The sequence below is a fragment of the Neopelma chrysocephalum genome, unplaced genomic scaffold, assembly GCF_003984885.1.
Source record: "Neopelma chrysocephalum unplaced genomic scaffold, ASM398488v2 Primary Assembly neopelma1_84, whole genome shotgun sequence".
NCBI lineage: Eukaryota > Metazoa > Chordata > Aves > Passeriformes > Pipridae > Neopelma > Neopelma chrysocephalum.
The window spans coordinates 8,165,454-8,193,444 of NW_020897746.1; the positions used below are offsets into that span (position 1 = coordinate 8,165,454).

Consider the following 27,991-nt stretch of genomic DNA (forward strand, 5'->3'; position numbering starts at 1 on the left):
ATTTAAAACTATATCAGTCATCTGCCCTACATACTCCCAAATTGTCAGCACCATGAAATGTATTGCTTAATTATCTTTAATGTTATTTCTTGCCTGTACACTTGTGCTTAGGATTGTTGCCAGAGGTCTGGAGAGCAGAGTCATAGTAATCTTAATTTACCTCACTAAGCTGTCTGGGTTTGAAGGGTAGGTGCAATGGTGGCATGGCCTTGGGTGACCCAACTATGTCATAAGGAACAAGGCGGGTAAAGACAGAACTTCCTCAGAGCAAAGCCTTGTATTTTTTAAACACAGAGATGTTGGTACCAGCATCAATTACACTGCCACGACAAAGAGCATGAAGTAAGCCACATATGGATTTGTTTCTCCTTCCAAAAACTGGGATTAGGATTGGTCACAGTTTGCTTCCTGCTGTTTCTCACCACCTCCTTCTGTGGAGATGTGTTTAGTGTGGGAAAAGCGACCTCAGTCATGGCAACAAACAGTAAAACTACCTCTGGAGTATGGATAGTTCAGGTCACAGTGTGCAGAATCACATCCTCCCAAGCAGCATTCCAAACACAAGATAAACTCTTGTAAAAGCCTTCTGAAGCAACCTCTGGCATATGAAACCCCAGATAACGTTAACTTTCATATGAAACACTTAGATAAGCTCTGCTGTGTGAGTTTTATATGTCTGTGCTAACTGGAAAACACTGGAAAAACAGTTTCTACCCTGATCTTATCCTTTAAATAACTGCTGATGATAAAATTCCCAATTCTCACTTTATTAATCTATACTTAGTTAAGCCACAAAAGAAAGAATTGGTCCCTGTTAAACTTATCCCTTACTTAAAGCTGAAATTAATTAGTTAACTGATTCACTTGAGGTTTTGTTTTACTATCTATTGACATGCTCTTTGATCCTCCCATATTTCTCGTTTTGAGTGATTGAAGATTTCATTCTTGCACTGTCAACAGACCTTTTGTTGAGAAACTTCTATTTACATCTGTAACTGACTGAATTCTCACATCTCCCCAGCAGTTCCTCTTTGATCTCTCCATTTCTGAGTTTAATCATTAAGTTTGCATCAGAAGTTTTTTGGTTGCCGTATCTTCCACACTTTCCGGGATTCACTTGCGAGAGCACAAACTCCTGAAGTTCACTTAGAATGATTTTTTGAATTTTTGATAGTTTTCTGATAGTTTTGCAGGAAGTACCACACATGCTGCATCTCTGAAATTGCAGCATGAACGAGCACGATTCCTGTTTCATTTCAATGTATTAAATATTTAAACTTCAAGATTTGACATGGGTTTTTTCTGTGTATTTAGTCCATTTCTAGCATTACAGTTTAATCATCTTAAGAGATGTCCTGCCTTTCTAGAGCAAATTAATCTACTGGGCCCAGGCTCTTCACAATGCTTTTGAAACAATTCTGGTATTTTTAGTCCACTACCTAAACTCTAAAGACAAAGACTACTGCTAAAAAGCCACTAAACAAAAAGAAATCATTAAATGAAAATCAGGAAATAAATTTCACTGTAGAAGAATCATGAAGAGCATGTTAAAACATCCCCGAGAGAACTCCAAGAGACAAGTCCTGAGCATACATTTCTACTCAGCAGTACTGACTAATAACTTTAATCACTGATTGTTCCCTGTGGGAATGCAGGAGACAGGTGATTCCGTGGTGCAAAATGTCCTGTGCATTCCCTCCCCGCTCTCTGCAATAACTCCAGACATGTAAGGAACCTGTGGCTGAAAGCTGTGCATTGTGGGGGCATTAAGATTCCCTGAGGGCCACGTTCCTGGAGTGCTGTGCTCCTGGAATACATTTGAACAGCTCTGTACAAAAGCAGTCCCTGGCAAACACATGAATGAGAATCACAAGTGGCTGCTCTGTCAATCTCCCCCCCACACAGCATTCATGGGAATACTTGGGAACACTTGGATTGCTGTGTAGGATCTGTGCTCTTCCCTTCCCCGGGCTCCAGCACAGGGCTTCCCTTACAGCAAAGTTTATTTTCTCTTTTCTCAGTTCCCTGCTTATGAAAACAGGGCAGCTCTGGACATTAACGTGCAGAAAACCAAAGTGAAACTGAGAGCTTCCACCCCAACAGCAACATGATCCTGCCATCCCAAATACACCCAGCATTCCCCCTGCCTCCTGCTGTGCTGTTATCCACAAATCTGGAAATTTTCATATCCACAGATCTGGAGCTGCTCCCTTTCTCCAGCTGCAATATTGTGTAGCCTCTCTTTACAAGAGGCTGGGAAAACACTAAGTGGGAGTTGACTTTTGTTTACCAAATAGGTAGGGGAGAGTAGCTTATCTAATAATTTCCATGGCCAGTTATTGTTGATTAACATCAAATCAGACTGAAAATATAGAATATGAACTGAAGAATGAATTAGTATCTATTGCAGATGAGGTTAACTCAGCATGTAGTGAAGTTTATTTGTGTGAGGGGGCCACTGAAATGGATCTGGGGTTGGAGCACAGTGACACAGCTGTGGGACCTTCCCATCCACGCAGGAAGTGTTTTTGTTTCTCTCAGTTCTGGAACATTTTTGCTTCCTCACTTCTCTCATGGAAAACCTGGGTTTGGGGGCTGGACAGATTGTGAGAAGGAGAACCTGGAAGCATGAAAACAGCAAGAAGCAAAGTGTGGATGTAACCACGGAAATGGAATGTGCTCGTGAGCTCGAGGTCAAGGTAAAGAAATGCAGGGACCCAGGACACCCACTGAGGTTTGTTACTCTCAGCAGCCCCTGAACACCCAACTCCAGTGCCTTGCCCAGGGGGTACAATAATGCTCCCTAACAAATCCTGACTCTGGCTTTCATGATGGCCCCAGTCTGTAACCAATCTTTAAAAAGACTGACCAAAAGTTTACATTCAGCTAATGAGAAGTACTCTTTCCTTCCAAAGTTACATGTAAAATTAAGTTCTCAGAAGATAAGCTGGTCTGTAGGAGTGTTCAGTTAGTTACTAACAATCTCTGTAGACTATAAACAGACCCATGTTTAAAGATGGGAGGAAAACAGTATAATTATATTGACAAAACCTTTATTTAGGCTGAGCTCTGAGTATACAAGTATTTATTTCCCCTTTAAATAAGGATTTACTTTGTAAATATTCCTATGCCAAGGCACAGTAATTTGGAGGACTCAAGCTGGAAAGTTCAGTGTGGCTATAGGGGCACTACAGGCAACCAACAAAATCAGGTAACTATGAAATGAAAAAAAAAACAACCACAAAGCTCTAAAATATGCATGTACTTTTACATATATGTGTGAAGAGGCAGAAATTGCTGCAGTTCAGCTGTTCAGGATGACAGGAATGCTGGGCACGCACAGGCTGCGAAAAGCCGTAGGAAAAGGAGATTTACAAGTGGCATGTGCTTCCAATCTGCAGGAAACAAATCTGATCTCCTGGATATCAAATGCAAATCCCACTAACAGGATGTGAAAACAAGAATGGATTGGCCATCTCAGGACATAAAATCTGACATATTATAGAAGCACCTCTACCACCTACTTCTGCTTTCATTTCAGGGGTTTATTCCAACAGCGCTCCTGGTTTGGAATTGATTGTTTCTTTCATTTATCATCTTGAACTTATTAAACTGCCCTTTTTCTTTTTTTTTTTTTTGCATTATGTTAGGATATTATTTATCTTTATAGGGAAAAGATACACTACCATAATCTTAAACTTTTTTAGGTTTTTTTAGGTTTTTTTAGTTTTATCGATTTCAGTAATGTACACTATGTTTCACTGCTTCTTTTTTAAACCACTTTATTTGAAAACACATTTTCACTGGCTTTGTAGGTACCTTGTCATTTGCTAAATATGACCAATTTTCTGTTACTTGATATATATATATGTATACAAGACAAATGTTTAAATTATTTATTTTTTAATAAATGCATCTGTAAAATCTATAGGGGTCTATATTACCAGGAAGGTCAAGGACACAACAGTCTCATGCTACAGCTCATTTTTCTTCTGAAGAAACCATAATGATTTCCATCTTTCTTGAAAGGAGTCTTTATTTTTTTGCTTGTAACTGTGCAAAATAAATAGAAGTTACTTGCTATTTCTACCAATCCATTCTATGAAGACCAAATATAGAATGAATTATGGAATCACAGAATGGTTTGGGTCGGAAGGGACATGAAAGGACAACTAAGGGGAACAGGCTCAAGCTGCAAAGCTCTACTATTTGTCAGCCAGTCCTGCCCTTGCAGAGGGTTCAGGTCCTGCCACTGTCCTGTTCCACTCCGGGCAGGAGTCACAGCCGTGGTTCCTCTGTTCCCAAGCAGATCCAACTCCAATGCCAGACATTAATTGCTTAATTATCTTTCCTACTCCTGCTTGGAAGGCTGCCCTCTGGCTCCTCCTCCCAGTTTTGAAATTTAGAAGGATGAGCCACCAGCAGCAGCAGAGACTTGGAAACAGTTGTGAGGAAACAGGAATAAATTAGGTAGCAAACAACTTCCAAGGACAAAATTTCAGCTACACAGCATTCAGGAGCCTTTCTCACACATAATGTAATATTGATACCTTTTGTCACTTGTAACAGAGTATCACTGACCTCAAGCTCAACCTCTGATGACCTAAAGATGCCCATAATTTGGGGTACAGCTGCTCTCTGGCCCCTGAATCCAACAGCCTGGCAACCACCCAATATCAGAAGTGCCACCAGGAATTCCCAGGTATTATGAGCAAAGAAATTACATGTAAGGTCCTCAGAACCAGCCAGTGCATCAAACATTGCTGCTCCCAGTAATGAAAGACATATTCAGCAACAGGTGACTGTAGAGAAATTGAATAAGAAATAGAACATAAAGAGACTGGAATACTAAGCAGAGACAATCATGACAAGCAGGATAAAATATGTAACGATATTTTAGAAATATCGATTTTTGTTTAGAGGGAAGAAAAATACAATGTAGGTAAAATTGTGACAACAATGAATTTCTAACGTAACAAAATTAAGGTTGAAACAAAATACTGAAAAGCCTGCAGGTAAAACATCAATGTCTGAGGAAGGAGGGAAGAAAAAAGATAAGGGAAGAAAATATCGTTCCAGAACAAACATGAAAGATAAATGGTGCAGCAGAAAAAGCAAAAAGAGGGGAATAGTGAATAAAGACTTGTTTATCTGAATGTTTGTGGGGTAAATGTATATACATACATTTTCTTTAATAATAATAAGGTTAATACCAGACAATTGAGGCATCACATTGGAATCCCCGTGTTGATAATGTAAGGCACATTTACAGCACGGCTGACTTTGATATATGGTTTTTCTCTGAATATTTATCATTGAGTTCATTTTTCTTATTACTAGAAATTAGAAGATCAGTGGGGATGGTGGAGTGCCAGCACCACAGCTGTGTCTGGTATTGGAATTCAAGGCTGTATTTCACACATGGACCATTCTTACCCCGCCTTGTAAAACTGCTCTGGAGGAGTTTCACAAATAGAACGGAACGGCCGCCGAAGCCTTTTATGTGCGAGTTGCCACGTCTCTGTTAAGGACTTGATTACACAGAGCCGATGTTGAGTTTCCCCGTGGCACAGTTGGACTCCCTGGTGTTTTCTCACACACCAGATCCTGCCCCGAGGGCCGGCCCTGGACTGAGCCTGGGTTTCCCTGAGGATTCAGTGCATCCTCAGGAAGCAGAGAAAGGTGGGAATAAACCCAGGAACGCTTTACCTCAGACTTCAAGTCTCGCAGCACCTGTGGGCAGCTCCTCGTGCCCTCCCCTGAGGGAACCTCACGGTTAGCTAAGGTTAAAGCTGCGGGATAGCAGCAGGACCTCATGGCCCACACAGTATAACCATTTCTACCACAGTACCGATACTGATTTATACCCGAACTTCTATTTCGAAAAATTTAGCTCTTTTTTGACAAATGTAGCTCTGGAGCGCCTGGGGGCAGCAGAGTGGCCCCTGAGGCGAGGGGGCACCAGCACCCCTGTGGCCGCGGGGCCAGAGAGTCCAGGGAGTCTGGGGCACGGAGAGCCGGGGGGGGGGGGCTGGAAAGCACAGGGGGCACGGAGAGCCCGAGGGACGGAGAGCCGGGGATATGGAGAGCCCGGAGTCGGAACAGCTCGGGAGCAGGGGCACGGAGAGCCCAGGGGTGGTCGGGGACAGCACGGAGAGCCGATGGTCGTGGCAGCCCGGGGGCATTGGGGCGGAGCGGCGGTGAGGGGGGCTATAAGGGCGATGTGAGGGGGTTGTGACGGGGTGTGAGGGCGGGGGGCGGGCGAGCGCCCCCTCAGCCGTCCGGCGCCCCCCCCTTTCCCATCATGCCCCGCGCGCCGGAGCGCGAGCGGCGCTTTCCCGCGAATTCAGTTCAAAGGCGGGGGGTGGACGCGGAGGGGGGGGGGGGCCGGGGAGGGGGCGCGCGCCGAGCGCGCGGACCAACCAAACGCTTCCAGAACCATCCGCGCGTCACCCGGGGGGCGGGGCCGGCGGTGGCCAATGGCGGCGCGCGGCGCCATCCCCGCGGCCAATGGGCGCGCGCGGGGGGCGGGCGCGCGGCGCGGTGCGGGCTCGGCGGCCGCGGCGCTGAGGGAGCGGGGCGGAGGAGACTTGGCGGAGTTGGAGCGCGGCGCTGCCCCCCCTCGCCCCCCGCCTCACGCACCCGCCCCGGCCGGCCCTGCCCGCCCCGCGCGCTCCCCGTCCCGCCGGGGCCCGCCCGGGGCCACCCCCATGGCTCCCCAGAAGCACGGTGGAGGTGCGGGGCCCAGCTCGGGCTCCGCTGGCGGCGCCGCCGGAGGAGGAGGAGGAGGAGGAGGAGGCGGCGGCGGCGGCGGGTTCGGGGGCTCCGCCGCGGCGGCGGCTCCCGGCGGCAAATCCGGCGGTGCCGCGGGCGGCGGCGGCGGCGGCGGGGGCGGTGGGTACTCGGGCGGCTCCTCGGCCTCCTCGGCGGCGGCGGCGGCAGCGGCGGCGCTGCCCCCCGTGAAGAAGCCGAAGATGGAGCAGATCCAGGCCGACCACGACCTCTTTCTTCAGGCCTTCGAGAGTGAGCACCGGGGGCCGGCCAGGGGAGCGGCGGCTGAGCCGGCGGGACCGGCCCGGGCCGCCGCGGAAAGGGCGGGAGGAGGAGGAGGGGAGGGCTGCGGGCAGCGGGGGCTTCCGGGGGTAAACACGGCCCGCGGGAGGGAGCGGGGCCCGCGGAGCGGGGCCGGGGGAGGCGGGGGCCGGGCGGAAGCGCGGGGAGCGGGGCCGGGGTGCGGGAGGGCCCGCGGGGCGGACGGCGGGGGTGGGGGGTGTGTGCCCGCGCCCAGCGATGAACTTGGTGCTCGGCAGCACTTCCCATCAGGCGCTCAGGTTCCCTTCCCTCCACCGGCAGCCCCCGGGCACTGAGGGGCGAGGGGGCTCGTTCCTCTCTGGCCTCTGCCGTTCGAGCCCCTTTGAGGGGCAGGATGCGGTTCAGACTTCACTGTACTTGGGTTTTTCTTTGTCTGACAATAATTGTCCCTTAGTTGAGGTTTCGTAGTGGAAATTGACCTTTTTGACCCAGGCATCCCCCTGTGGCAGCTCCAGAGAGGAGGAAAACCCCCCTGAATGCACCAGAAAGTTGTTGATGGAAATCTGGTTCAAAAGCACGGTGGAACAGTGAACTTACCTTATACTGAGAGATTTCTGTGCAATTGCCAGGATTTGAAGGGAGTTTTTAACGCCCTACTTAAGAAACTTGGTCCTGGTTTGGGATTGGTGCTGTCACTGCTCTCTCTCGCTGGAGACGGTGACAGTGTTGAAGAAAGCTGGAGTTTTTGGTGTTGTCTCGAATAATGTGGGGTCGTTTGAGCCTCAGTCGTGTTAACAGTGCTCTGTGTTCGGTTAATACTGTGCTGCAAATGGATCAAGTGGCAAACGAGTTGCGAGAGGTTTGCTCGGTGTCAGTGCCTGTGATGGAAACAAATCGTCCTGCCCGTGGCTCGGTGTGTCAGACAAGGGAAGCTCAGAGCGGGGCAGGTGGGACCAGGAGAAAAGTAGGGATGTACCATAAAATGTTAACCCTGCAGTGTGACTATCATGGGAAATTTGCAATAAGTAAACACCAGATTAAAAAAATCCCAACACGTGGAGTATTGAATCGCATTCCTCCTGGCTGATTTTGTCCCTTTTCAAGGTCATATGCTAGAAAAAGATAAAGGTTTATTTTAAGCTTTTGCTGGGTAATGTGGACTTGTGAAACATATGTCTCTCTGCAGGTTGAAAAGTGTGTTTCAGAATTTTTCTGCTCGGGAAAACTGAAGTTGAAGCAGCAGTGCATTGCCTTTAGATTAAATTACATCCTTGTGAATATAATTTATTGTTTTCATACCTTTCTAAATTATAGTTATGTCATGGGCTTTTTGAGACTAAAATCCTGGGATGTTTCTTTAGAAGTTGAGACTACTGTGTTTTCACTTGGTAGCAAAGTGCATGTTTCTTAATTTCTTTCCTTTCTGTCTTTTATCTTGATCTGAAAAACACGGATTTATTATGATAACTTGAATTAAGCAGAATTTTACTGGTTTTCATCAGGCTTCTAAAAGGACATGTGATAGTTTTAAGATTTTCTTGTCTAGCAATAGTATGTCTCTCTAATAACGGATTCTGTGGAGAAATCAGGCAGAATCATATCTTTAAAAAGGGGTAAAGGATATAAAAAGCTGTCCTTTTCCACTTCTAATTGCAGAATTCGATGCAGTAGAGTTTCCAGCTATTAGAAATAAATGTTTTTTGCAGTCATATGAAAATAAAATTTTATATTTCTTAAAAAAGAAATAGTTTGTTTTCTTTCTGTGGGAAATGGAGGCAGTGTTAGCAGTCTCAGCATGGGCATCAAGACATTCTCCATTCTCTCTTCTCTCTCCACGTGATGTGTTTTATTAAGTAATTTCTAAGTTTGTTGCTGAGGTTCCTTAACGAGGCTGGCTTTTATTTCAGCATAAATAGGGTGTATTTCAGTTTAGTTTGGAATTCTTGTTAGATACAACCTGATCCAGACAAAACCTTTTTTGTCTTGATTTAACTGAATTGGTTACAACTAATCTGAGGGTCCTCTTGCCTGTAGGCAAGTCTTGATCCTTTGAGCTTTGGTTCTTACACCTCTTTGAGGTGCTGCTGTGCTTTCATGTCGCTGTTGGGTACAGCTCTATTATCCTCCCTCTGTTTGCACTTTGAAACAGGAGTTGTTTTACCAGAATCAACATGAATTTCCCAGCTTAGAATGATCCCTACTGGATCACAGTCAACTGTCAGTCCCTGTTCTTGTCTCAGTACCTGCTGCAAGTGACCTTGGGACTTCCCAGAAGGATAAAACAGATACCACATTGTCCGACCGTGTCGATTTATTGTGCTGTTTTGGTGTCGGATCAGATGTGTTCATTAACCTCATGAAGAAAACTTACCTATTTGACAATAGGCTGTGACATGGAGAAGTATTTTTTGTGCCCTCTCGTGATGTAAAGCCTGTGAGAAACACGTTTTGTGGGAGCAGGGACAGTCAGGATTGAGTTGTGACCCTGATTTATGGCAGCTTAAAGGAGAAGTCGCTTGGTGTTGTAGAGCAGGTGAAGTAACCTTTGACGTGTTAACTTGTAATTATTTGGACACTGGGATGACTTTTTGTGGTAATTGTTTCCAAATAATCGCCATGCTAAGTTAGATACTTTTTATCATTACAAGGATATCTTTCTGTTGGATAACACGTGTTCCTCTTTCTTAGAACCAACACAGATATACAGATTTCTCCGTACCCGGAATCTCATAGCAGTGAGTAATCAGTTTTATCACTCCTTTACTTTGGGCTTTTAGGAAATTTCAATTAAAGCCTAACCTTTTTCTTTTTTTTTTTTTTCCCCCCTGCAGCCAATATTTTTGCACAGAACTCTCACTTACATGTCCCACAGAAACTCCCGAACAAATATCAAAAGGTAAAAACTGTTTTTGAAAAGTAATCCTAAAATGTTCACCAGGTAACAGAGGTCCAAAAAATAGTAGTGTGTGACCTGCACTTTTCACATGGTGTGTAAAACTTTTCCCTTTGAATAACTTAAGAAATGCTACATCAGGGTACAGTTGATTTCTGAGACCTCAGAGATCTTCTGCCATGTGAAAGGTGTGTGTAGCTTTATGCTTGTGACTTGTGTTGATACTGGGAGTACTCAAATGTGGAGAACTATCTGCAGAATCCTGACTAATTCTCCCATATTTGTTTTCTGGTTTGGGGGAGAACTTCTTTAGAAACCAAACAAAGCTGTGTAACATCTGAGCTCTTGTAATCAGTGGTGCTTAGTCATAATCGTGTGAAACATTTTCTTTTAAACTGTACCCTGACCACTTGTTTTAAAAGAACAAATCCCCAATACAAAACTATTTGCTTTCTTAATTAGTCCTGAAAGAACGGAGTAATTATTTCTGTAGTTATTTTAAAAGCTGACAAAATAAAGAGGTCTCTTTATAGCATTTTACAAAAACTCCAGCAAACCCTCTAAGGAGGTGGCTTTGAGCTGGATACACCTGAGAGATGGGCTTTGGTTTTGACATTGCAGAACAGCCACTCCTGTCACGGGAGAGGTTACAGCTGCCTGCCAGTGGACTGGGAAACATGGAAACACTGCAGAGGGACAAGTGCAGTGGACATTGTTTATTAGCAGAATCTCAGGGCCCTTTCCATTACTTCCCCTTCACTGGAAATCCTTTGTTACACTTGGGATTTTTGGGGGAACCTGAACACTTACTTTGAAATATTTTAGCACTAAAGTTCTTATCGCTTGGAAACAGTTGCTGTGGGACTGAAATACAACAAATATGCAACAGAATGTGATTATTATGCAGACAATTCTGATTTAAACTTGGTGTTTCTATCTAGGGAAGGTAATACTTGCATGATCTGTTGATCAATAGAATTTGCATATTTTTATTAAATAAAGAAGCTATAAATGGCATTCTTGGATTTTTTGGATATTGTTTCATGTTCTTGCCATGAGTTTTAATGCTCCAATATAACTTTTTCTTAAAACTGAATCCATAACCTACAACTTCAGGTGCTTAGGACAGGTAATGATCAGATTTATTTTTTTTAAACTTGAAGTTACTGTTTACTTTGTCTTACAAAAGTTACCAAAATGAGTTTTTTGCTTATTTTAAAGTAAGTCAGAGTCAAATTTTAAGAAATTATTTTCAGGTTGTTTTGGGGTTTTGTTGTTTGGTTTTTTAACTAGAATTGTACAACAGGAGGTTCTTGCTTATAACTTAAATTAACTTATAGTTGATTGAAATGTGTATGTTTTTACCTGAAGCTGTTCTATTGGATGTTTTTACTTGCTGAGAAACAAGAAATAGTGCTTTGCTTATATTGTGTTATCCACTGTTCCAAATTCTAGTTCAGATTGAACTTCACAAGTAATGCTTAGTTTCTCTTTGAAAAACACTGATTTTTACTAGATCCTGCAACACTTTGGTTTAGAACTGATTTTAGTTGGGTAGTGTTCTGGTAACAAACACATCAATAGCTGTTTCACTCAATAGTTCTGCTGATTTACTGAAATCATCCTGTCTCTTAGGTCTAGGAAGATGAAGTAAAACATTTCAGTGTGTTTTCTATATAAAACCACAGTAATGCAGCAGAAGTGAACTAGCAGAGTTCAGGGGGGAAAACCAGAAAATAATTGGGAAGTGTGTTCTTCTCCCCTGGGTTCCCCCTCTGACCTTTCCATGCTCAGTCTCTGGTCCTTCTCCTTCAGCCCAGTTAAAACCACAGCAGTTGCAGATAAAGGTGGTTTGGATTGTTTTGCTGTAGTGGCACCAGAGTCTCACCAAACTTCCCGAGGGGGGATTAGCAGGATCCTTGTTTGCTGATCTGTGCTGGTAAACACTTCCAGATACCTGCAAGGCCTTAATCACTGTTCTTCAGGCAGCAGAACTAGTTAAGGTACATGATCTTGTTGATTTGATGAAAAAGGGACTTTAAAAGAGGAAAAATATCTGAGCTAAAGTAGAAGATCATCCTGAAGCTTCTACTGAGACAAATCTGTGGTCCTGGCTTCAGTACAGAGGAAGTGTTAGTGGAGTTCTGTTTGTGAAGAAGCCTCTTGGAACTGCATCATTGTGACCTGCTTATGTGGACTATACATGTATGTTTATTTATTTATTCCCCTAGAATTTTACTCCTCCTAAATTTTGCAGGTTTTAAGTTGCTGTTAATTGTTTTGGTTGCCATTTCAGTACACAGTATCATAAGAACTAATGTCCAAACTTTATAAAACAATAGTAATTATAGCTCCATATTTTTTACCTCCAACTGTGTGGTAGTCTGAGAAAAATGCCAGGCAAATATAACACTTAGGGAAGTAAAACTGCATTTTTACCATGAAATTATCTCTTGGTATTGGTCCATATGTTTAATACTGAGAAAGTTTTTATAAAGACTAGAATACTTATAGAAAAATGGTGATAGGGAATAGTTAATGTGTCAGCTTGGGATATAAAGGTACTGAAGTTGCTGCTTATTATCAGAGAGGTGATGGGCTTTGATCAGGTGGTACTTGATGGAAACTGAAAATGGGCTCTTTGCCCGAGTCTGTCTTTAGGTGTTACTATATTATCAGACCAAATGATGGTGTTGGAAAGAAGGTACTAAATAAAATTGCTTCCCATACAGTATTTGCATAAAAGAATAATTCTTTTATTTATTATCAGAGTAATGGCATGCTCTGATGTGACTTCTAATACTTTGCTAATTATTACTTTTCTTGACTGGAATAGGAGTGGGTGGAGAAAGGAATGCACAAGATGCATGTACTTGTAGCACCAGGAAACGCTGTCCTGAAAATCCCAGGTGTTAGGGATGGGGATTACAAACACTTAATTTTGTCTGTTTTGCATGGGAATGTGGTAACAAAAATAGTAATCCAGTTTAGAGGAATTTCTGCTCTTACAAGTTAACTTCAAAGGCAACAATTTTGATTTAATGAGTATCTTGTTTGCTATTTTTAGTTTCTCTGAAAGATTTTTTTTTTTAGGAGGACTCTGTTGTTTTGATTAATCTGAGCCTGGATTTAGCAAAGGTTGGGGTTTTTTTGGATTAGTAATGCTCACATATTAAATGCCAGTTGTGTCAGATATGAGTATATTTTATGAAAGATTATTAACTTTTCCCCATCCCTGAATCATGTTTGTCTCTTAGCTGGTTTCTGGCTCATATTCCAGTCATGACATAACTTTGCTCTGAAGCTGTTTTAAGCAGCTCTTCAGCCTGAAGGAAGCCCTCTGAAGATCAGTGCACTGCTTCTGTTCTGGCTGATTTTCATGAGCTGGACCAAAGTGCACACAGAGGCTTTTTGACCTTAGAATCTGAAATTTTTAACAAACTGCTCTGTTCTGAACATCCCTTGCTTTAAAGCTGAGCATTGCAACGTTCATTGCAATAATCCCACATTTTAGTGTAGGTGAGTCAGTTCTTGAGTCTGTCCTATGTGTGAGTCTTGTGCTGAGTAGAGCTTTGAATCAGTGATTGTTGACTACACAATAATAATTTCTGTGCAGCCCTGTGCTTGTGCAGGGTTTGTTGTCCAGTGTCACTGTTGAGTCACCCCGTGATTTGTAACTCAGTCACTCACGAGCGTTTGGCGCTGACTGTGGGCCCTGTGTGACATCAGGGCTCATCCAGCAGGATATTTCTGGAGACAAATGCTTCCCATCCCCAAAGCTCCTCCTTGTTGTTCCCTCCACAAGAAATCCAGTGTTTGGCCACAGCTGATGTTCTTATTCCATTTTTCTAAGGTATAAGGTGCCCTCACACTCTTGAGTTGTCACTTCACTCTAGGCCAGTTTTGTGGGCAGCTCTGTCCAAGCTTTAACTTTCCTTTAAAGAAAAATGGAAAGACTGTTCTGTAAAGTGTTGAATAACTTCTGCTCAGGAGTGAGCTTCATTTAGCAATGACCATTAAATTGTATGTATGGCAGGACAGGCTGAACATATGAGCACCAACAGCCTGATGTCAGAATTCCAGAGAGGAATGATTTGAAGGGATTATTCTCTGTGACACTGTTGTCGTTGTCCCACATTTCCTGTGAGTGCTCTAAAAGTAGCCTCAGAATTCATTGCTCTTTTCCATATAATAGAAATGTGTGGAGAAATAAGGGTTTGGTTTTTTAATTAGGTTTTTAACTCTTTTGTCCTATAAGCTTTTAAGTGTTTTTCATTATTGTGATCACGACTAAAATATTAATGGCTGAAGACTTGACACATCCATTCCTAGTAGGTACAAGTGTCACTAAAGCAGGAACTTTCTTTGACGAAGCTGAAATGAAAGTGAAATGTGAAATGAAACGAACCCTGCATGTTCATTGCAGGGTTTCAATATGGTGCTGTTAAATGAAACTTCTTATGAGCAGTGGGATTATTGCTGAAAGGTCTGGTTTTAATTCTTTGCATTCTTTTGCTGCTGCTTGAGAAGCAGTTGTGTCCCTATAACATGGGTGTGATATAAGATATAAAGGGTGCTTTCTGAAGAGAAGGCTGAAATTATGTATATAGACAGTTTTTAGATAAAAAACAAGTCAAAGTTCAGGCTGAATAAATTTTGTTGTTATATGTTAAGGGTATAGTGGCTGTGTAAAACCATTCTTTCTGCTCTTTCTTCGCAGGAAAACATTCAAAGTAGATGACATGTTATCAAAAGTAGAGAAAATGAAGGGAGAACAAGAATCTCACAGGTACAGTCCTGCCTTATATTTGGTGGGGGGTACAAATGAGCACATGCATGTGCTAAAGCAAAAGTATTTTTTATTAATAAGGTGAAAGTGAGAGTCACTGTTAGAAGCAAAGTACTTACTGCTTGAAATGTTGCTTCCAGGATCCTGAAATGTGTGTGTGTATCCTGGTTATTTAACTTGGAGAAAAGCAGTATTGGGATAAACTTTCTGTATTTGTTGTGGCATCTCTTAAAATGCTTATAGAAACCTCACATAGGTATTTACCTTAACTTTGCTTCCAATGCTGCCAGTTGTGTCAGTAACTAATCTGTGTGTGTTGGAATTAAAGGTAAAAAAAGAGGCAGATTTGGGGAAAGTTTTACTCTTTGGGGTTTCTGTTGTTGTATACTTGCTGTTTTTAAACTGTTCTTTTTCCTTAGTGTTTGCAGATCATTGGACTGTTTCAGAGGCAGCCATGCTGATTACAGTGTAGTCTGAAACAAATGTGTACATTGTGTGTGTTCTAAGAGGTTTTACAGATTTACTGTGTATTACTTTTCTTCATTTTATTTTGCTCCATGTACTGTGGCTACTTGCTTTGTTGAAACCACACAGTCAGAATATCGATTTGTGTGTTGGTTTTGTGCTTTCAAAACGGTCAAAAATGTGCTTTAGTCTAGAATTGGGCTGGGAAAGTAACATGGATGAATGATGGAAGTTGGTGTAGATGCAGCCTTTGGAATGCTCAAGCTGTTGGGCACTCTCTGATCATCTCAGAGCTTTTGGGAATGTTTGTGTTTAAAAACAGGGGCTGAGTGTCAGGGTGGATCTGCCTGAGAGGTTGGTGAAGGTGCTCAGAATTGTGTCTGGTGCTGTAGTATAACAGATGGTATTTTGTTAGATCCTTTATATTTCAGAAATACTGAGTGTTTTTGAGACCCTTTTTAATACAGGTTTATGAATATTTGTTTTAAACTGAAATATGTCCTGAACTGAACAAATTGAAATCCAATGGGTCTGTGATCCATGGAGAAGTCCAGGCTGTGAGCTGCAGTGCTCTGAAACAGGACAGATGCAATTATTATTTTAATCACATATATTATGGATGATAAGGACTTGATGTGACTGGCAGTGTTTCCTTCTAAGGCTGTTCCCCTTGTAAAGATTCTCATTACCAAACTTAAAATACTCCGATAAAAAAAAATCTCCACCAAGTCCATGGTTCAGGGTGAAATTCTGGAAAATTTCCACCAAAACTGATCTCTGTTGCTGATGAATGTCTGGCAAATGGGTTTGCCTGCCTGAGAAGGCAAGATCTCCTGTCTCCAGGCAATGTCCTTCTACTGTGGTGTTTAAACTTTTCTTTTTAACATATCAAGTCATAGGGTGCACAGAGAGAAAAGAGAGACTGGTACAACTCTGCACCAGCTGCAGCTGCTGTGCCCAGACAGTTCCAAGTTAGAAGGATGGATTGACTCCTCCTGTGCAGGCCTGTCCTGACCGTCAGAGCATGGAGTGAAGTGGCTGCTGGGAGAAGAAAACATTTGTTCTTCTAACATTTCCTTTCTTTTTTTTTTTCTATTTAGCTTGTCTGCTCATTTGCAACTTACATTTACCGGGTTCTTCCATAAAAATGGTATGTTTGCCAATTCTTTCATTACACTGTTAATTTGTATAACACCTCTGAAGTTAGCAGAGATCTGTGAGGGGAGTATTTGAGTGTTTTTAATCTCTGCTGTTTGGATGCAGATTTTAACTTATTTAAGCTCAGCCTGTCCCATTAGTTACAAATCAGTAGTGCTGTAAAAATGTTGTGGTGTAATTGTGATGTTAAGCAGGGTTTTAGTCAAAACAGTGATTTTGAGAAATACTTCAAGTCATCATCCATTCAAACCAAAATAGACCTCAAGGAGTTCCTGAAGAAAGTGATTTTCTGGGAGTGTGTCTTTGGTGTTTGAAGTAGCTTTAAAAAAACCCAGAGCCTTCAAATAATTTGAAGATTCAGTGTTTCTAATTTCAAACAGAAGTGTAAGAATAAATTTTATCACGTTGAGTTTAGAAATGAGGCAAAGGCTGTGTCAGCCATTAGACAAGCCATGGAAATCATATTTTAGTGACTTTCAGTCTTTCCATGGTGTCTTTTGAGCACATAAGGATTTACCTCTCGAAATCAGAGTATTGGTCTACGCAGACCAGAACCCAGAGCTGTGTTCCTCTGAGGAAAGCACAAGTGACATGCTCTGGGCTGGATAAATGCACTGCCTTTTTACTCCCCTGAAAAAAAATGAGCTGTTTGTCCATTAAAATAAAACGTTATTTTTAACTTTTGGTTTGGCATTGCTGATCACACTGCTGGCAGCAGCTGCCTTGGAGATTCCAGGCTCTAGGAGATTTATCTAAAGCCAAGTCTTATTTTCTAAGACTTTTTTCAGGTTCTGTCCAGAGTCCTTTAGCATATTGTGCATATATTTAAACCTGCATAATGTTTAAGGTTGTCTTTTTTCAATTTTGCTTTATTTTCTTATCTGATAGCATCTGGATTTTAAGTTTTGATGCAAACCAAATTCTAGGTGTGCAAGGTGTAAAGAAAAAAAACCAGGGAAAATAACTTGGCTCATGTAATTAGTGTGTTCTGACTGTCCTTAAATCTACCCATAACCTTTTCCTCTGTCATAACAAGGTAGTGAACTTGCTCTTTTAAACATTAGAGATCAATTATGGTTTTTAATCTCTAGGATGAGAATAGGTAGGAGATGTTCTCAGGTGGGAATTTGCAGTAAGTTCGGGGAGAATTGAAACTTAGAATTTGGCTGGAGATCTTTGTGCCTGGAGGTGCTTGTGGTTAAAAAGTAATCACAGATGGATTTATGCCATTGAATGGACCTTCACTTGTTCAGAACTTCAAATGTTTTTCTGTTCAGATAAGCCATCACAAAACTCAGAGAATGAACAAAATTCTGTGACCTTGGAAGTTCTGCTGGTGAAAGTTTGCCACAAGAAACGAAAGGTAAAAGCCATTTGACAAACTATTAATATGTATTAAAGCAAAATGTTTACCTTCCTCTGGACTATCTGATTAACATCACCATACAGTGATGCCTCTGTTGAAATTAGCCTTTAAATTCAATAACTGATCTATTCAAGTTGTTTTCTGTTGGATTTTTGCCTTTTCTGTACCTGTGCTTTTTACTCTGATCACTTTGATTATTGCAGATTTTATCTACTGTGAATCATAAACAATTTTCTATTTTGTTTTTAAAGCATCTTTGAATTTGCTTGCAGTTTTATCTGTGTTTGTTTCACACCAGTTGGCAAATCATCTTCACAGCTCTGGGAATATGGGAGGCTCAGTAATGAATGCTGTGATTTTTAACCAGAAAGGAAAGATTTGCAGACAGAACTATGTGTATTTTCCCCAAGACTCTTAAGCTGTTTTGACATGTTTTTAAGAGTTAATATTGTTTCTAGCCAATTTTGTTAATTGCTACAGTGTGGATAAATATGGTGAAATCAGGAGGTGCTGATGGTTTTCCCAAATGTTTTGCTGCAAGTTTCATATTTAGGCCATCTTGCCTTGTTTTCCCAATACTACACAATGTTCAGTGATCTGTTTGAGAGGTACTGAATATGATAAATCCTAGGTAAGTGGTTCTTTATCTCACAGATAGCACAAAGTGCACTTTGTAATATTGCAAGAAGACAGGAAGCCCTTGAAATGTATATATATAACCAAAACATTTAATTTCTTTAAGTAAACAGAATTAGTATTAATGGCTGTTCTACAATCTTTCTAAGTGCCTCATGTTAGTGTTAATTTAATCACTTAGAGAAAGATGGCTGCTGCCAGAAGGGCTTGTAGAATGCCAGTTTTATTTACACTTACCAATATCTGGTTTTGCATTTACAACCTGGGATTGTGCCAGATTTTTTTGATTTGTATCTGTTGCAAGGCTTATTTTCAAAAAGTTGGCAGAACAAGTACAATTCACAAATGACACAAATTTTAACACTTGATGTCTTTGTAGTCCAAAGACCTAATAGCTCTGTTTCTCGTTTTGCTGCAGGATGTCAGTTGTCCCATAAGACAGGTTCCTACAGGTAAAAAGCAGGTGCCTTTAAACCCAGACCTCAGCCAAATCAAACCAGGCAACTTCCCCTCACTGGCAGTTTCCAGCAATGAGTTTGAGCCAAGCAACAGCCACATGGTGAAGTCCTACTCGTTGTTATTCCGAGTCACTCGCCCGGGAAGGAGGGAGTTCAACGGGCTGATCAATGGGGAAACCAACGAGAACATCGGTAACTTCAGCCTTTAATCTGCCTGCACAGGGTTTGTCTGCAGCACAGGCACAGTTGGCTCCATGTGCAGCGTAGGTCACACTCTTGACAGGGGCCAGCAGTAGCTCAGTGACTGATTGGGCTTTCATTTGTTTGCAGTCTCGTTTGGGATGGGGTTGGAATTCAACTGGGAACTAGAAATTGTGCTTCTGTTTTTGTGTAGATTTAACATCGCTTGTTATTAATGTGATGGTGAAAGTGAATATTGCAAGAGGGCCCTGTGGTCACTGGGAGGATCATGAATCCTCCCCAACCCTGGTCACTGCTGACCCAGCTGTAGGTTCTATCAGTGTCTCTCAGCAAAAAAACCCCCAGTAGATAAAATACCTAAGTAACAAATTTTTAAAAGCTGTTTTCTTAATCTTATTAAGATATGTTACATCACAAATGTTACAGCCTTGGAGAGAGTGCATGTAGAATGAAAAACTTTATTTCTCACTATTTTATAGCCACAAGAGGAGGAAGATGAAATCCCAAATTCTTTATGCTGACAGAATAATGTGATGAAACTATAAATACATGAGAACATACCTAAAATATGATTACTTTTAAGCTAAGTGCCCTTTCCATTGCATTGTCCTTTTCTGTTGTATGACACACCTGACCCAATGAACAGCCAGTTATAGTTTGCAATTGCATAGACACTGTTTGATCTTTTAAATCTGTGCTTATACAAGGGTTGAATCCCATATTTCTTGTGTGCAGATGTCAATGAGGAGCTTCCAGCTAGAAGAAAAAGGAACTCTTCAAACCGTGAAGATGGGGAAAAGACATTTGTAGCACAAATGACTGTGTTTGATAAAAACAGGTAATGTTATTCAAAATAGATATTGTGTCTGTTAATCATTGGAAATTGTTCAATAATAAACTTAATATGTTCTACATTTACAGTGTAGAATGTCTCTGGCTGCATTTTAGTTGGTATTTACAAAAAGAGCTTGGGCTTGTTGTGTTTTTAAAAAAAATTACAGGTTTCATAGTGCACGTTTTACACTGAGACCTGTTCAGTGACTGTGTACAGTATATGAAAATAAGAGTTCTATCCATGGCAAATGCAGATCCCAGGTAGAGATGGTTTCTTTATCAATAAAAATAGAGCTTCAAGAAAAAGCTGCTTAAAACATCTCCCAAGTGATTCGGAAAGAAATGGGTATTTGTTCAAATACGGGTTTGGAAGTTGTATATTTTGAGAAGAGTTTGTTCTTTTAAGAAATGTCTTTCTTTAATCTGTGTATTCTTAGAAGTCTTGACAATGTTTTGTTCTTTTTATTACTTAATTCCACTGGAGAACTTTAATATGCTAAACATGATATGAACCATGAGATGGTTTTGTAGTGATGACACGTAAGCAAGGACATTCTCAGCCATGCACTGTATAAATGAGAATATCTGATCTGCAGCAGAACCAAAACTTGCATAAAAATTTATGTATTTTTCTTTGCTATGGGTGATGTTTGTCAAGATTCACACCTAGTTGTCAAATAAATTTGCCCAAAAATCTGCCTTTAGGTTCATGGAAACTTAGTTACTGTTAAATAGTACATTTGAACAGGCAAACAGTAAAAATGAGCTGGTTTACACGTATTTTGTCCTGACAGACGTTTGCAACTTCTGGATGGGGAATATGAAGTGGCCATGCAGGAAATGGAAGAGTGTCCCATTAGCAAGAAAAGAGCAACGTGGGAAACAATACTTGATGGGAAGGTATGGATTGTTTGAGTGGCTGAGACAACTGTCTTCACTTCAAATGATCTGGATTCAGGTGGAGCTCAGTTGGAAGTGCAGTCAGTGGCTGTTCCTCTGAAAACAGATTGAATTGAACAGGAAATAATTCTCTTTCAATGACCTGTGAATTTCTGTCTTATTAAAGCTAACAGTTTAAATGTTTGTTATGGTAACAAGGAGGACAAATCAAACCGGAACAAACTGCAGAAGCAGAGTGTTTTAGGGAAAGAAAGAGGAATACAGAGCTTTTATAGGTGTGATCTTACATACCTGAGGAGAATGCTTATAGAATTAAGTGATGAAAAGGAGGTTTATCAGTGTAGGAGACAGTGTTGAGAAGAGAGATAGTTGGCTGAGGTGAATCAAAACTCACTGACACAGTGAATGCAGGTGACTGTTCATATGTGAAATGCTCCCATGTCCTGGGAGAGTGTCAGCTGTGACTGAAGAGAAGAACATGAAGATTCCAAATTGCAAAGTATTTGTATTTCAACATGATTATTATAATTATGAAAAAAGCAGAGATGAACCAAATTATATAGTAAAAATACAGTTATAAGCTCTATTATCCTGTTAGCCTTTATGTGGATTTAAAAAAATACATCTGCCTGCATTCTGTGAATGTCTTCTCCTGATTGTTTTTGTATGTGGAAAGACACTAATTCTGCTGTTTTATTTTTGATTTCCACCCCCAGAGGTTGCCTCCATTTGAAACATTTTCTCAGGGACCTACACTTCAGTTTACTCTTCGTTGGACAGGAGACACAAATGACAAGTCTACAGCTCCTATAGCCAAGCCTCTTGCAACACGAAATTCTGAGAGCCTCCCTCAAGAAAACAAGCCCAACTCTGTTAAACCTACTCAGACTATAGGTAAGCAAACTTTGGGCTTGCTGCTGAATAATCATCTGCTTGGCCCTTGTGTGCTGAGGGGTTCCTGACTCACTGGTGCAACTGCTTCAGGGAATTCTCAACAGGGAAAAGCAAAAATAAGCAGGCTTTGTTGTATCCCATATTTTTTAAGGTAAATTTAAAAGCTAAACATGGTGGGGTGTTTGAAATCATGGCAATATTGAAGTGGTTATATACAATGCTTGTAAATCCTGCTGTGAAATACATTGGGGGAAATCTGTCAGGAGGACTTTTGGATTGTCTGCTTTGCTCTACTCCAATTACTCTTCTCCACGTTTTTGGATTTGTATGTGCTCTGGTTTCAGCTGGAATACAATAAATATTCTTCTTAGTAGCTGGTACAGTACTGTGTTTGGATTTAGGATGAGAATAATGTTGATAACAGTGATGTTTTAGTTATGGGCTTTTCAGCTTCTCACACCACCCACAGCAAGAAGGTTGAGGAACACAAGGAACTGGGAGGAGACAACTGGGACAGCTGACCCAAACTGACCAAAGGGATATTCCAGGCCATATGGCCTCATGTTCAGTCCATAAACTAGAGGGAAAGTTGGCCCTAGGTGTACTGTCTTTATCTTGTCTTGCTCCCAGTTGTTTGTGACTTTGGATTGGGATGTTGAGTTGGCAGGTCATCTGGAAAAGTTAAGTTGTAGAGAAGACAACAGGCTGCTCCTGTTGTTTCAACACCTCTGAACAGGCCTAGATTCTGGACTGGCACTTGATTTACTACAGAGTAATCAGTATTTCCAAGCTTGTAACTGGACTGGGACTGTGGGATTAAGGAATTTTCTAGATCCCTATTATAGAAGTGACTCTGGAGTGCAGTGGTTCTGCCCCCAGGTTTAGTCTCTGGGTGCTTGGGAAGAGTTGATAGTGCTCTGGGGAACTTGTGCAAATGGCATTTCAGTCTGATTTTGTACTGGATATATAACTGTGAGGTTCTGGAGCTGGAGCAGTGATAGCAAGGGAATTACTGCTATGAAAAAAGCACCTGCTTTCTGGGCAGTTGTGTTGCAGTACCTGTTGAGTACCCTCAAGTAGCACATTTCCTTCAGTACCCTTCTCAGAGCTTCCATACTTGGGGAAGAAACAGTGTCTGGCTGTTCCTCTGCACCAGAGAAATCTGTATCTACATGTGCTTTTTTCTCAGCTGTGAAAGAATCCTTGCCCACAGACCTTCAAACAAGAAAAGAGAGAGATGTTTTAAATGAACCTCGACAGAAGTTGCGAATATTTTACCAGGTATTGAAAATAATTAGAGGGAAAAACTAGAATCTTAAGTATTTTGTGGAATTAAAATGTTCCTTTTGGAGCTGGGTGGAAATTCCCATTTGCCCCTTTAGTGGATGCCTTAAGGGGTCTCACATTCACAGACTAAAAGCCATTCCACATACTACTTTTTACAGGAAGCATTTTAGCAAACTAACCTTCCTGGGGGCACATCTGATGTTCTGAAAGACAAAGGGCATCTCTTGTTAGACATCTGGAGGGGACAGGTGGTCTTCCTGTGGGAGAAAAATTCCTCAAATACCACTGTTTGAGTACACCGAGTGGGTGGAGTGCTCCCAAACCTTCCTGTTGCTGTAGAGGTCTCCTGAAACGATTTCCCACTTGGTTTGGGAAGGGAATGGATGAAACTAATCCTGCCCTGCCTGTTCCTTTGTTCCATCAGTTCCTGTATAACAACAACACGAGGCAGCAGACTGAGGCCAGAGACGACTTGCACTGCCCCTGGTGCACCTTGAACTGTCGGAAGCTCTATAGTTTACTCAAACATCTGAAACTTTGCCACAGCAGATTTATCTTTAATTATGTTGTAAGTAATTTTGTAGTAGCTCAGCACTGGGAAGCACTGTACAGGCTGTCACAGATCCCCAGGGCAGGGATTGTGCTGCTAACCTGTGAAATTGTAGCGCTGTGCCTGCAGGTTAGAAGCCACTTCCTTTCAGTGTTGTATGAATGAATGTGTGTTACAGAGGGAAAAAAGTGGGGTTGATTTTCTTTTTCTTTTTTTTTTTTTGTATTTATATATATAAAATAATTCTAATCACTAGAGGAAGAACTCTGACTGCAGCTGCTGCTTTTGCATCAGTGTGCTCTTTTCTGTGATGTAGAAAACAACGAAATCTACATTTGGTTGGAAGTCCCTTGAAGCTTTGAGAAATTTAAAAATGGTCTAATTTCTAGGGTTCTGGTTAGCTGATATTTTCCTTCATTTTGTAATTAGTTCTGAGTGGTTTTATATAAAACAGTTAAATAGTACAGAGCAAGGGAGCTTTAGTGTAATTTGTTTCTGGAGGTTAAAAATCATTCGGGCGCTGTGAAAGGAAACTGGAGCTCTATCTGGTTATTGAGAGGTGGTATTTAAGGTATTCAGAATTTAAAAGGTTACTTGATGTGCTGTCATTGCTGTGTGCTGAGAATATTTGCACTTCTGTCCCAGTATCATCCCAAAGGTGCTCGGATAGACGTGTCCATCAATGAGTGCTACGACGGCTCCTACGCAGGGAACCCCCAGGACATCCATCGCCAGCCGGGCTTCGCCTTCAGCCGCAACGGGCCGGTCAAGAGAACCCCCATCACACACATCCTGGTTTGCAGGTAGGGCTGGGAAGCAAGGCCTGTTTGTGCACTATGGCCTAGAGAGCAGATTTGTGACACCTGGAGAGTTGTAAATGTGCAGGTGCAAATAAACAGTGCGATTTGTCACTATTGTGACTAAAAAAATGTGACTGAAGGACGTGGTAACTTCACCTGTGATTTTCCTGCATCTTTTCAGTTGAGATGTCTAATCATTATGATGTAGCTCTTCTTAACTGCCTTATCCTAAACCTTTTCTTCCCCAAAAGGAGAAGTTGGGTTTTTAATAGGGTTTATTTCACTGCTGGAGATTCCCCCCCTCCCAACATTTTTGCAAGCTAGAGCTTAAAATAATTTGTATGAACCAATTGCTCAGTATTTGCGCCTCTTCCTTCCCTCCTGCCAGGCCAAAGCGTACGAAAGCAAGTATGTCAGAGTTCCTGGAGTCTGAGGATGGGGAGGTGGAGCAGCAGAGGACCTACAGCAGTGGGCACAACCGGCTGTACTTCCACAGTGACACGTGTTTGCCCCTCCGCCCCCAGGAGATGGAAGTGGACAGTGAGGATGAAAAGGACCCGGAGTGGCTACGGGAGAAAACCATCACTGTAATTATCCCATTTACACAGAATTGTTCTGAGTGGATTGTGGTTTTTGAGAGATGAGGTGCAGTTGTTTCAGGGGGCAGTCAGGCGTGTGTTTTGAAAATGATGCATATTAAGAGCGGAATATTTTGCTGAGCAACTGTAGATGGAAATTCATGGAATCAAAGGTTGTTTTTTGTCAAGCATGCCTTCAGTTGTAAAGCCAGTTCAGTCCCTATGTGTTCAAACAAGTTTTCATTGGGGCTGGTTTTCTCCTTCAGAGAGGAGATGCTGGAATCAGGAGTACCCAGTGCAGGGTGTATGTGATAAGGATATAATTTATCATCCCAAGTCTCTACATGAGATGACTTTTTTCTAAATTTTCTGACTGCAGAGCCTGAATTTTCTCTATATATTTCTGTGCATAAGTTGAATTTTGGGAATGCTCTCACTGCCTGGCAGCAGACACACAGTTCTGATGGGTGTGTTTGTTTCTTTTCCTGTCCTTCCTCCCAATCCTTTCTCCCTCCAGCAAATTGAAGAATTTTCTGACGTTAACGAAGGAGAGAAAGAAGTGATGAAATTATGGAATCTTCATGTTATGAAGCACGGGTATGTTGCTGTGCTTAGTTTTGATGCAAATAAATTACAGATGTGGTTGATCATTTTGCATTGCAATTCACTAAATACTTAAAATTCAGTTAGCCCAGGTGTTTAGGAAAGGATCATTAAAGGATAATTTAATGAGAGTTTAAGCTTTTAAAGTTCTTGTGCCTAGTAGACCTTGGGCTTTGAAGAGAAAAAAACATTGGAGATGTTGTGTAATAAACCACGTAGAGTATCTTTTTATCTTTGAAAACATCCTACCTGCATAGTGACAGTTTTTTCATTTGACAGGTTTATTGCTGACAATCAAATGAATCATGCCTGTATGCTGTTTGTGGAAAACTATGGACAGAAAATCATCAAGAAGAACTTGTGTCGAAACTTTATGCTCCACCTGGTCAGCATGCATGACTTTAACCTCATCAGCATCATGTCCATAGACAAAGCTGTGGCCAGGCTCCGAGAGATGCAGCAGAAGCTGGAGAAGGGAGAATCGGCCTCCCCGACGGACGAGGAATCTTCTGAGGAACAGAGTGGGACAACAAATGGATACAGTGAAAATACCGCGAGAGAGAGGATTTCAGAAGTGGAAAGCATCTCAGGTGTCACGAAACAGAGCAAGAAACAGAAGCTCTGAAGTCAAAAAAATTTGTCATTCAACGGACAAAGCATTGAAGTGACATTCTAAGGGTGCATGAGCTCCATAAAGAATTACACACAGAAGTACAGAGATTCCAAACAGGCACTGCTGGATGGAAATAAATGATTTCAACAAGGATATTGTTTAAACAGGGTTTTTATTCAGTTACTTATGCAAGTACTACATGTATATTGGTTTTGGTGATGTAATGACAATATTCTAAGAGTTTGAGCATGAAGAGCAATATGAAAATCTTTTTGTAATTTTAGTAATTAGTGTCTTAAGAACTTTATGGAATTTACATAATTTAAGTATATGTAAAACCGTTTTTATATTAAGATTTTTGCATCTGTATCTGGCTGTTTTTCCTACCATGAAGTTGTGAAACATTAGGGAAAGGGGATTGGGATACAGTTTCTGCTTTTCTGATTTAGAAATTCTCCAGTTAGCTTTTTGTGAAAATAACGTCTTACTATTTACAGTTTAACCTTGATCCTTGTATTTGAAATCATTTATCAATTGACCATAAATTACCAATTAATTTTTTTTTTTTTTTTTTTACACTAAAAATTCTCCAAGTCGGCGAACTTAGCACTTCCTTTGTCTTGTGCCTGTTTGGAAGGATCTTGGCTTTTCACGTTGCAGACACAGTGAAGTCCCACCTTGGCTTTTTTGAGGTTCCCAGCAGTTTGGGTTTCGTGGATAATTCCGATGTATCGATCGCCCAGTGTACCATTTTTAAACTTGAACATTAGCTCCTTTCTATTTTTTAATTCCACATTTACACAGCTACAGCAAGGATCTGATGGAACCCCTCTCTTGCCTGGGGGTTGCACATCCTGGTGTGCCATGCTAAGGCCGGAGGCTCCTGTCCCTCTGCAGGCATTCCGTCGCCAACTTCCCGGGAAGTTCTTGCCTGAGGACAGACTGCAAGGGTTTAGCTTTGGCTTTCGAGATGCCACTCTTGAGGGAAAAATGCACTGTAAAATTGGACCAGAAAATGTGTTGCACTTCTTATGTAAGTATTCTGTGATGTATTGTATTCAATACAGATACTAAGATGCTGACTAGACTATATTTGAGCAGTTTTGCACTGCTGTTAACACATTTTATGCATACGTTTACAGATTTTTTCCAATGGAAAGTGGTTTCACTACTGGTACAGTATCAGCACCGAAGGGTTTATTCCAGCAAGCACTGTGGTTGAGTGACATCACCTCAATTTTTTATTATCCTTAAAATATTTCATTTTTCATATTCTTTATTTATAAAGGAAACAATGCTGCTGTAAATACAGGTTTGTTTGGGTTTTTTTCGTTTTTTTTTTATTTCATTCCATCACCATGAGATGCAGTTCCCTATTTGTTGAAGGGGTATATAAGCTTTCTAATGGTGTCTTCAGAAATTTATAAAATGTAAATACTGATTTTGATGGTCCTTAAGATGTGTTTAACTGTGAGACTATTTAACTAATGGTGTGGATGTGATTTGTCATCCAGTATTAAGTTCTTAGTCACTGATTTTGTGTACAAAATAGGAAAGAGGGAAACTGCAGCTTTCATTACAAACTTCTTGAATTTGCCAGCTCTCTGAGTTTTAGCAAACTCTAATTACGCCTCTGGATAGTACATCATGCATTTCTCTCTGGCTTTAATTTGCTAAAGCTGTGCACATATGTAAAAAAATAGATTATTTTAGGGGAGATGTAGTTCTAGAATTATTGCTTATGTCATTTCTTAAGCAGTTATGCTCTTAATGCTTAAAAGAAGGCTAGCATTGTTTGCACAAAAAGTTGGTGATCCCCCCAAAAATAGTAATGAAATTACTTCTGTTCAGTAAACTTTGTATGTCATGTCAATTTATAATAAAAGCTGAAAAAATCCCCTTGTTTTCTATTTATAAAGATGCCTTTTCTATAT

The 27,991-nt window shown here is 41.3% G+C and overlaps 1 protein-coding gene across 1 annotated transcript; it reads left to right on the forward strand.

Moving 5' to 3' along the window:
* The first annotated feature begins 6,642 nt into the window (after nucleotides 1–6,642).
* SUZ12 (SUZ12, polycomb repressive complex 2 subunit) lies at nucleotides 6,643–27,954 on the forward strand. The gene is made up of 16 exons (XM_027691493.1): nucleotides 6,643–7,023; nucleotides 9,721–9,767; nucleotides 9,864–9,928; nucleotides 14,646–14,714; nucleotides 16,280–16,329; nucleotides 17,615–17,700; nucleotides 18,758–18,989; nucleotides 19,734–19,836; nucleotides 20,627–20,732; nucleotides 21,449–21,626; nucleotides 22,816–22,907; nucleotides 23,338–23,481; nucleotides 24,109–24,266; nucleotides 24,652–24,850; nucleotides 25,359–25,438; nucleotides 25,724–27,954. The coding sequence occupies exons 1-16, from the start codon at nucleotides 6,711–6,713 to the stop codon at nucleotides 26,067–26,069; spliced, it is 2,268 nt and encodes a 755-aa protein (XP_027547294.1). The 5' UTR covers nucleotides 6,643–6,710; the 3' UTR covers nucleotides 26,070–27,954.
* Nucleotides 27,955–27,991: the final 37 nt, after the last annotated feature.

What these genes read in the sequence shown, in the direction of transcription:
- SUZ12 (XM_027691493.1), top strand. Translation starts at nt 6,711, where the DNA reads ATGGCTCCCCAGAAGCACGGTGGAGGTGCGGGGCCCAGCTCGGGCTCC. An exon ending in GGAAACCAACGAGAACATCG is followed by an intron (nt 18,990 to 19,733) that starts GTAACTTCAGCC and finishes TCTTGTGTGCAG; the next exon opens with ATGTCAATGAGGAGCTTCCA. An exon ending in CTTCATGTTATGAAGCACGG is followed by an intron (nt 25,439 to 25,723) that starts GTATGTTGCTGT and finishes TTCATTTGACAG; the next exon opens with GTTTATTGCTGACAATCAAA.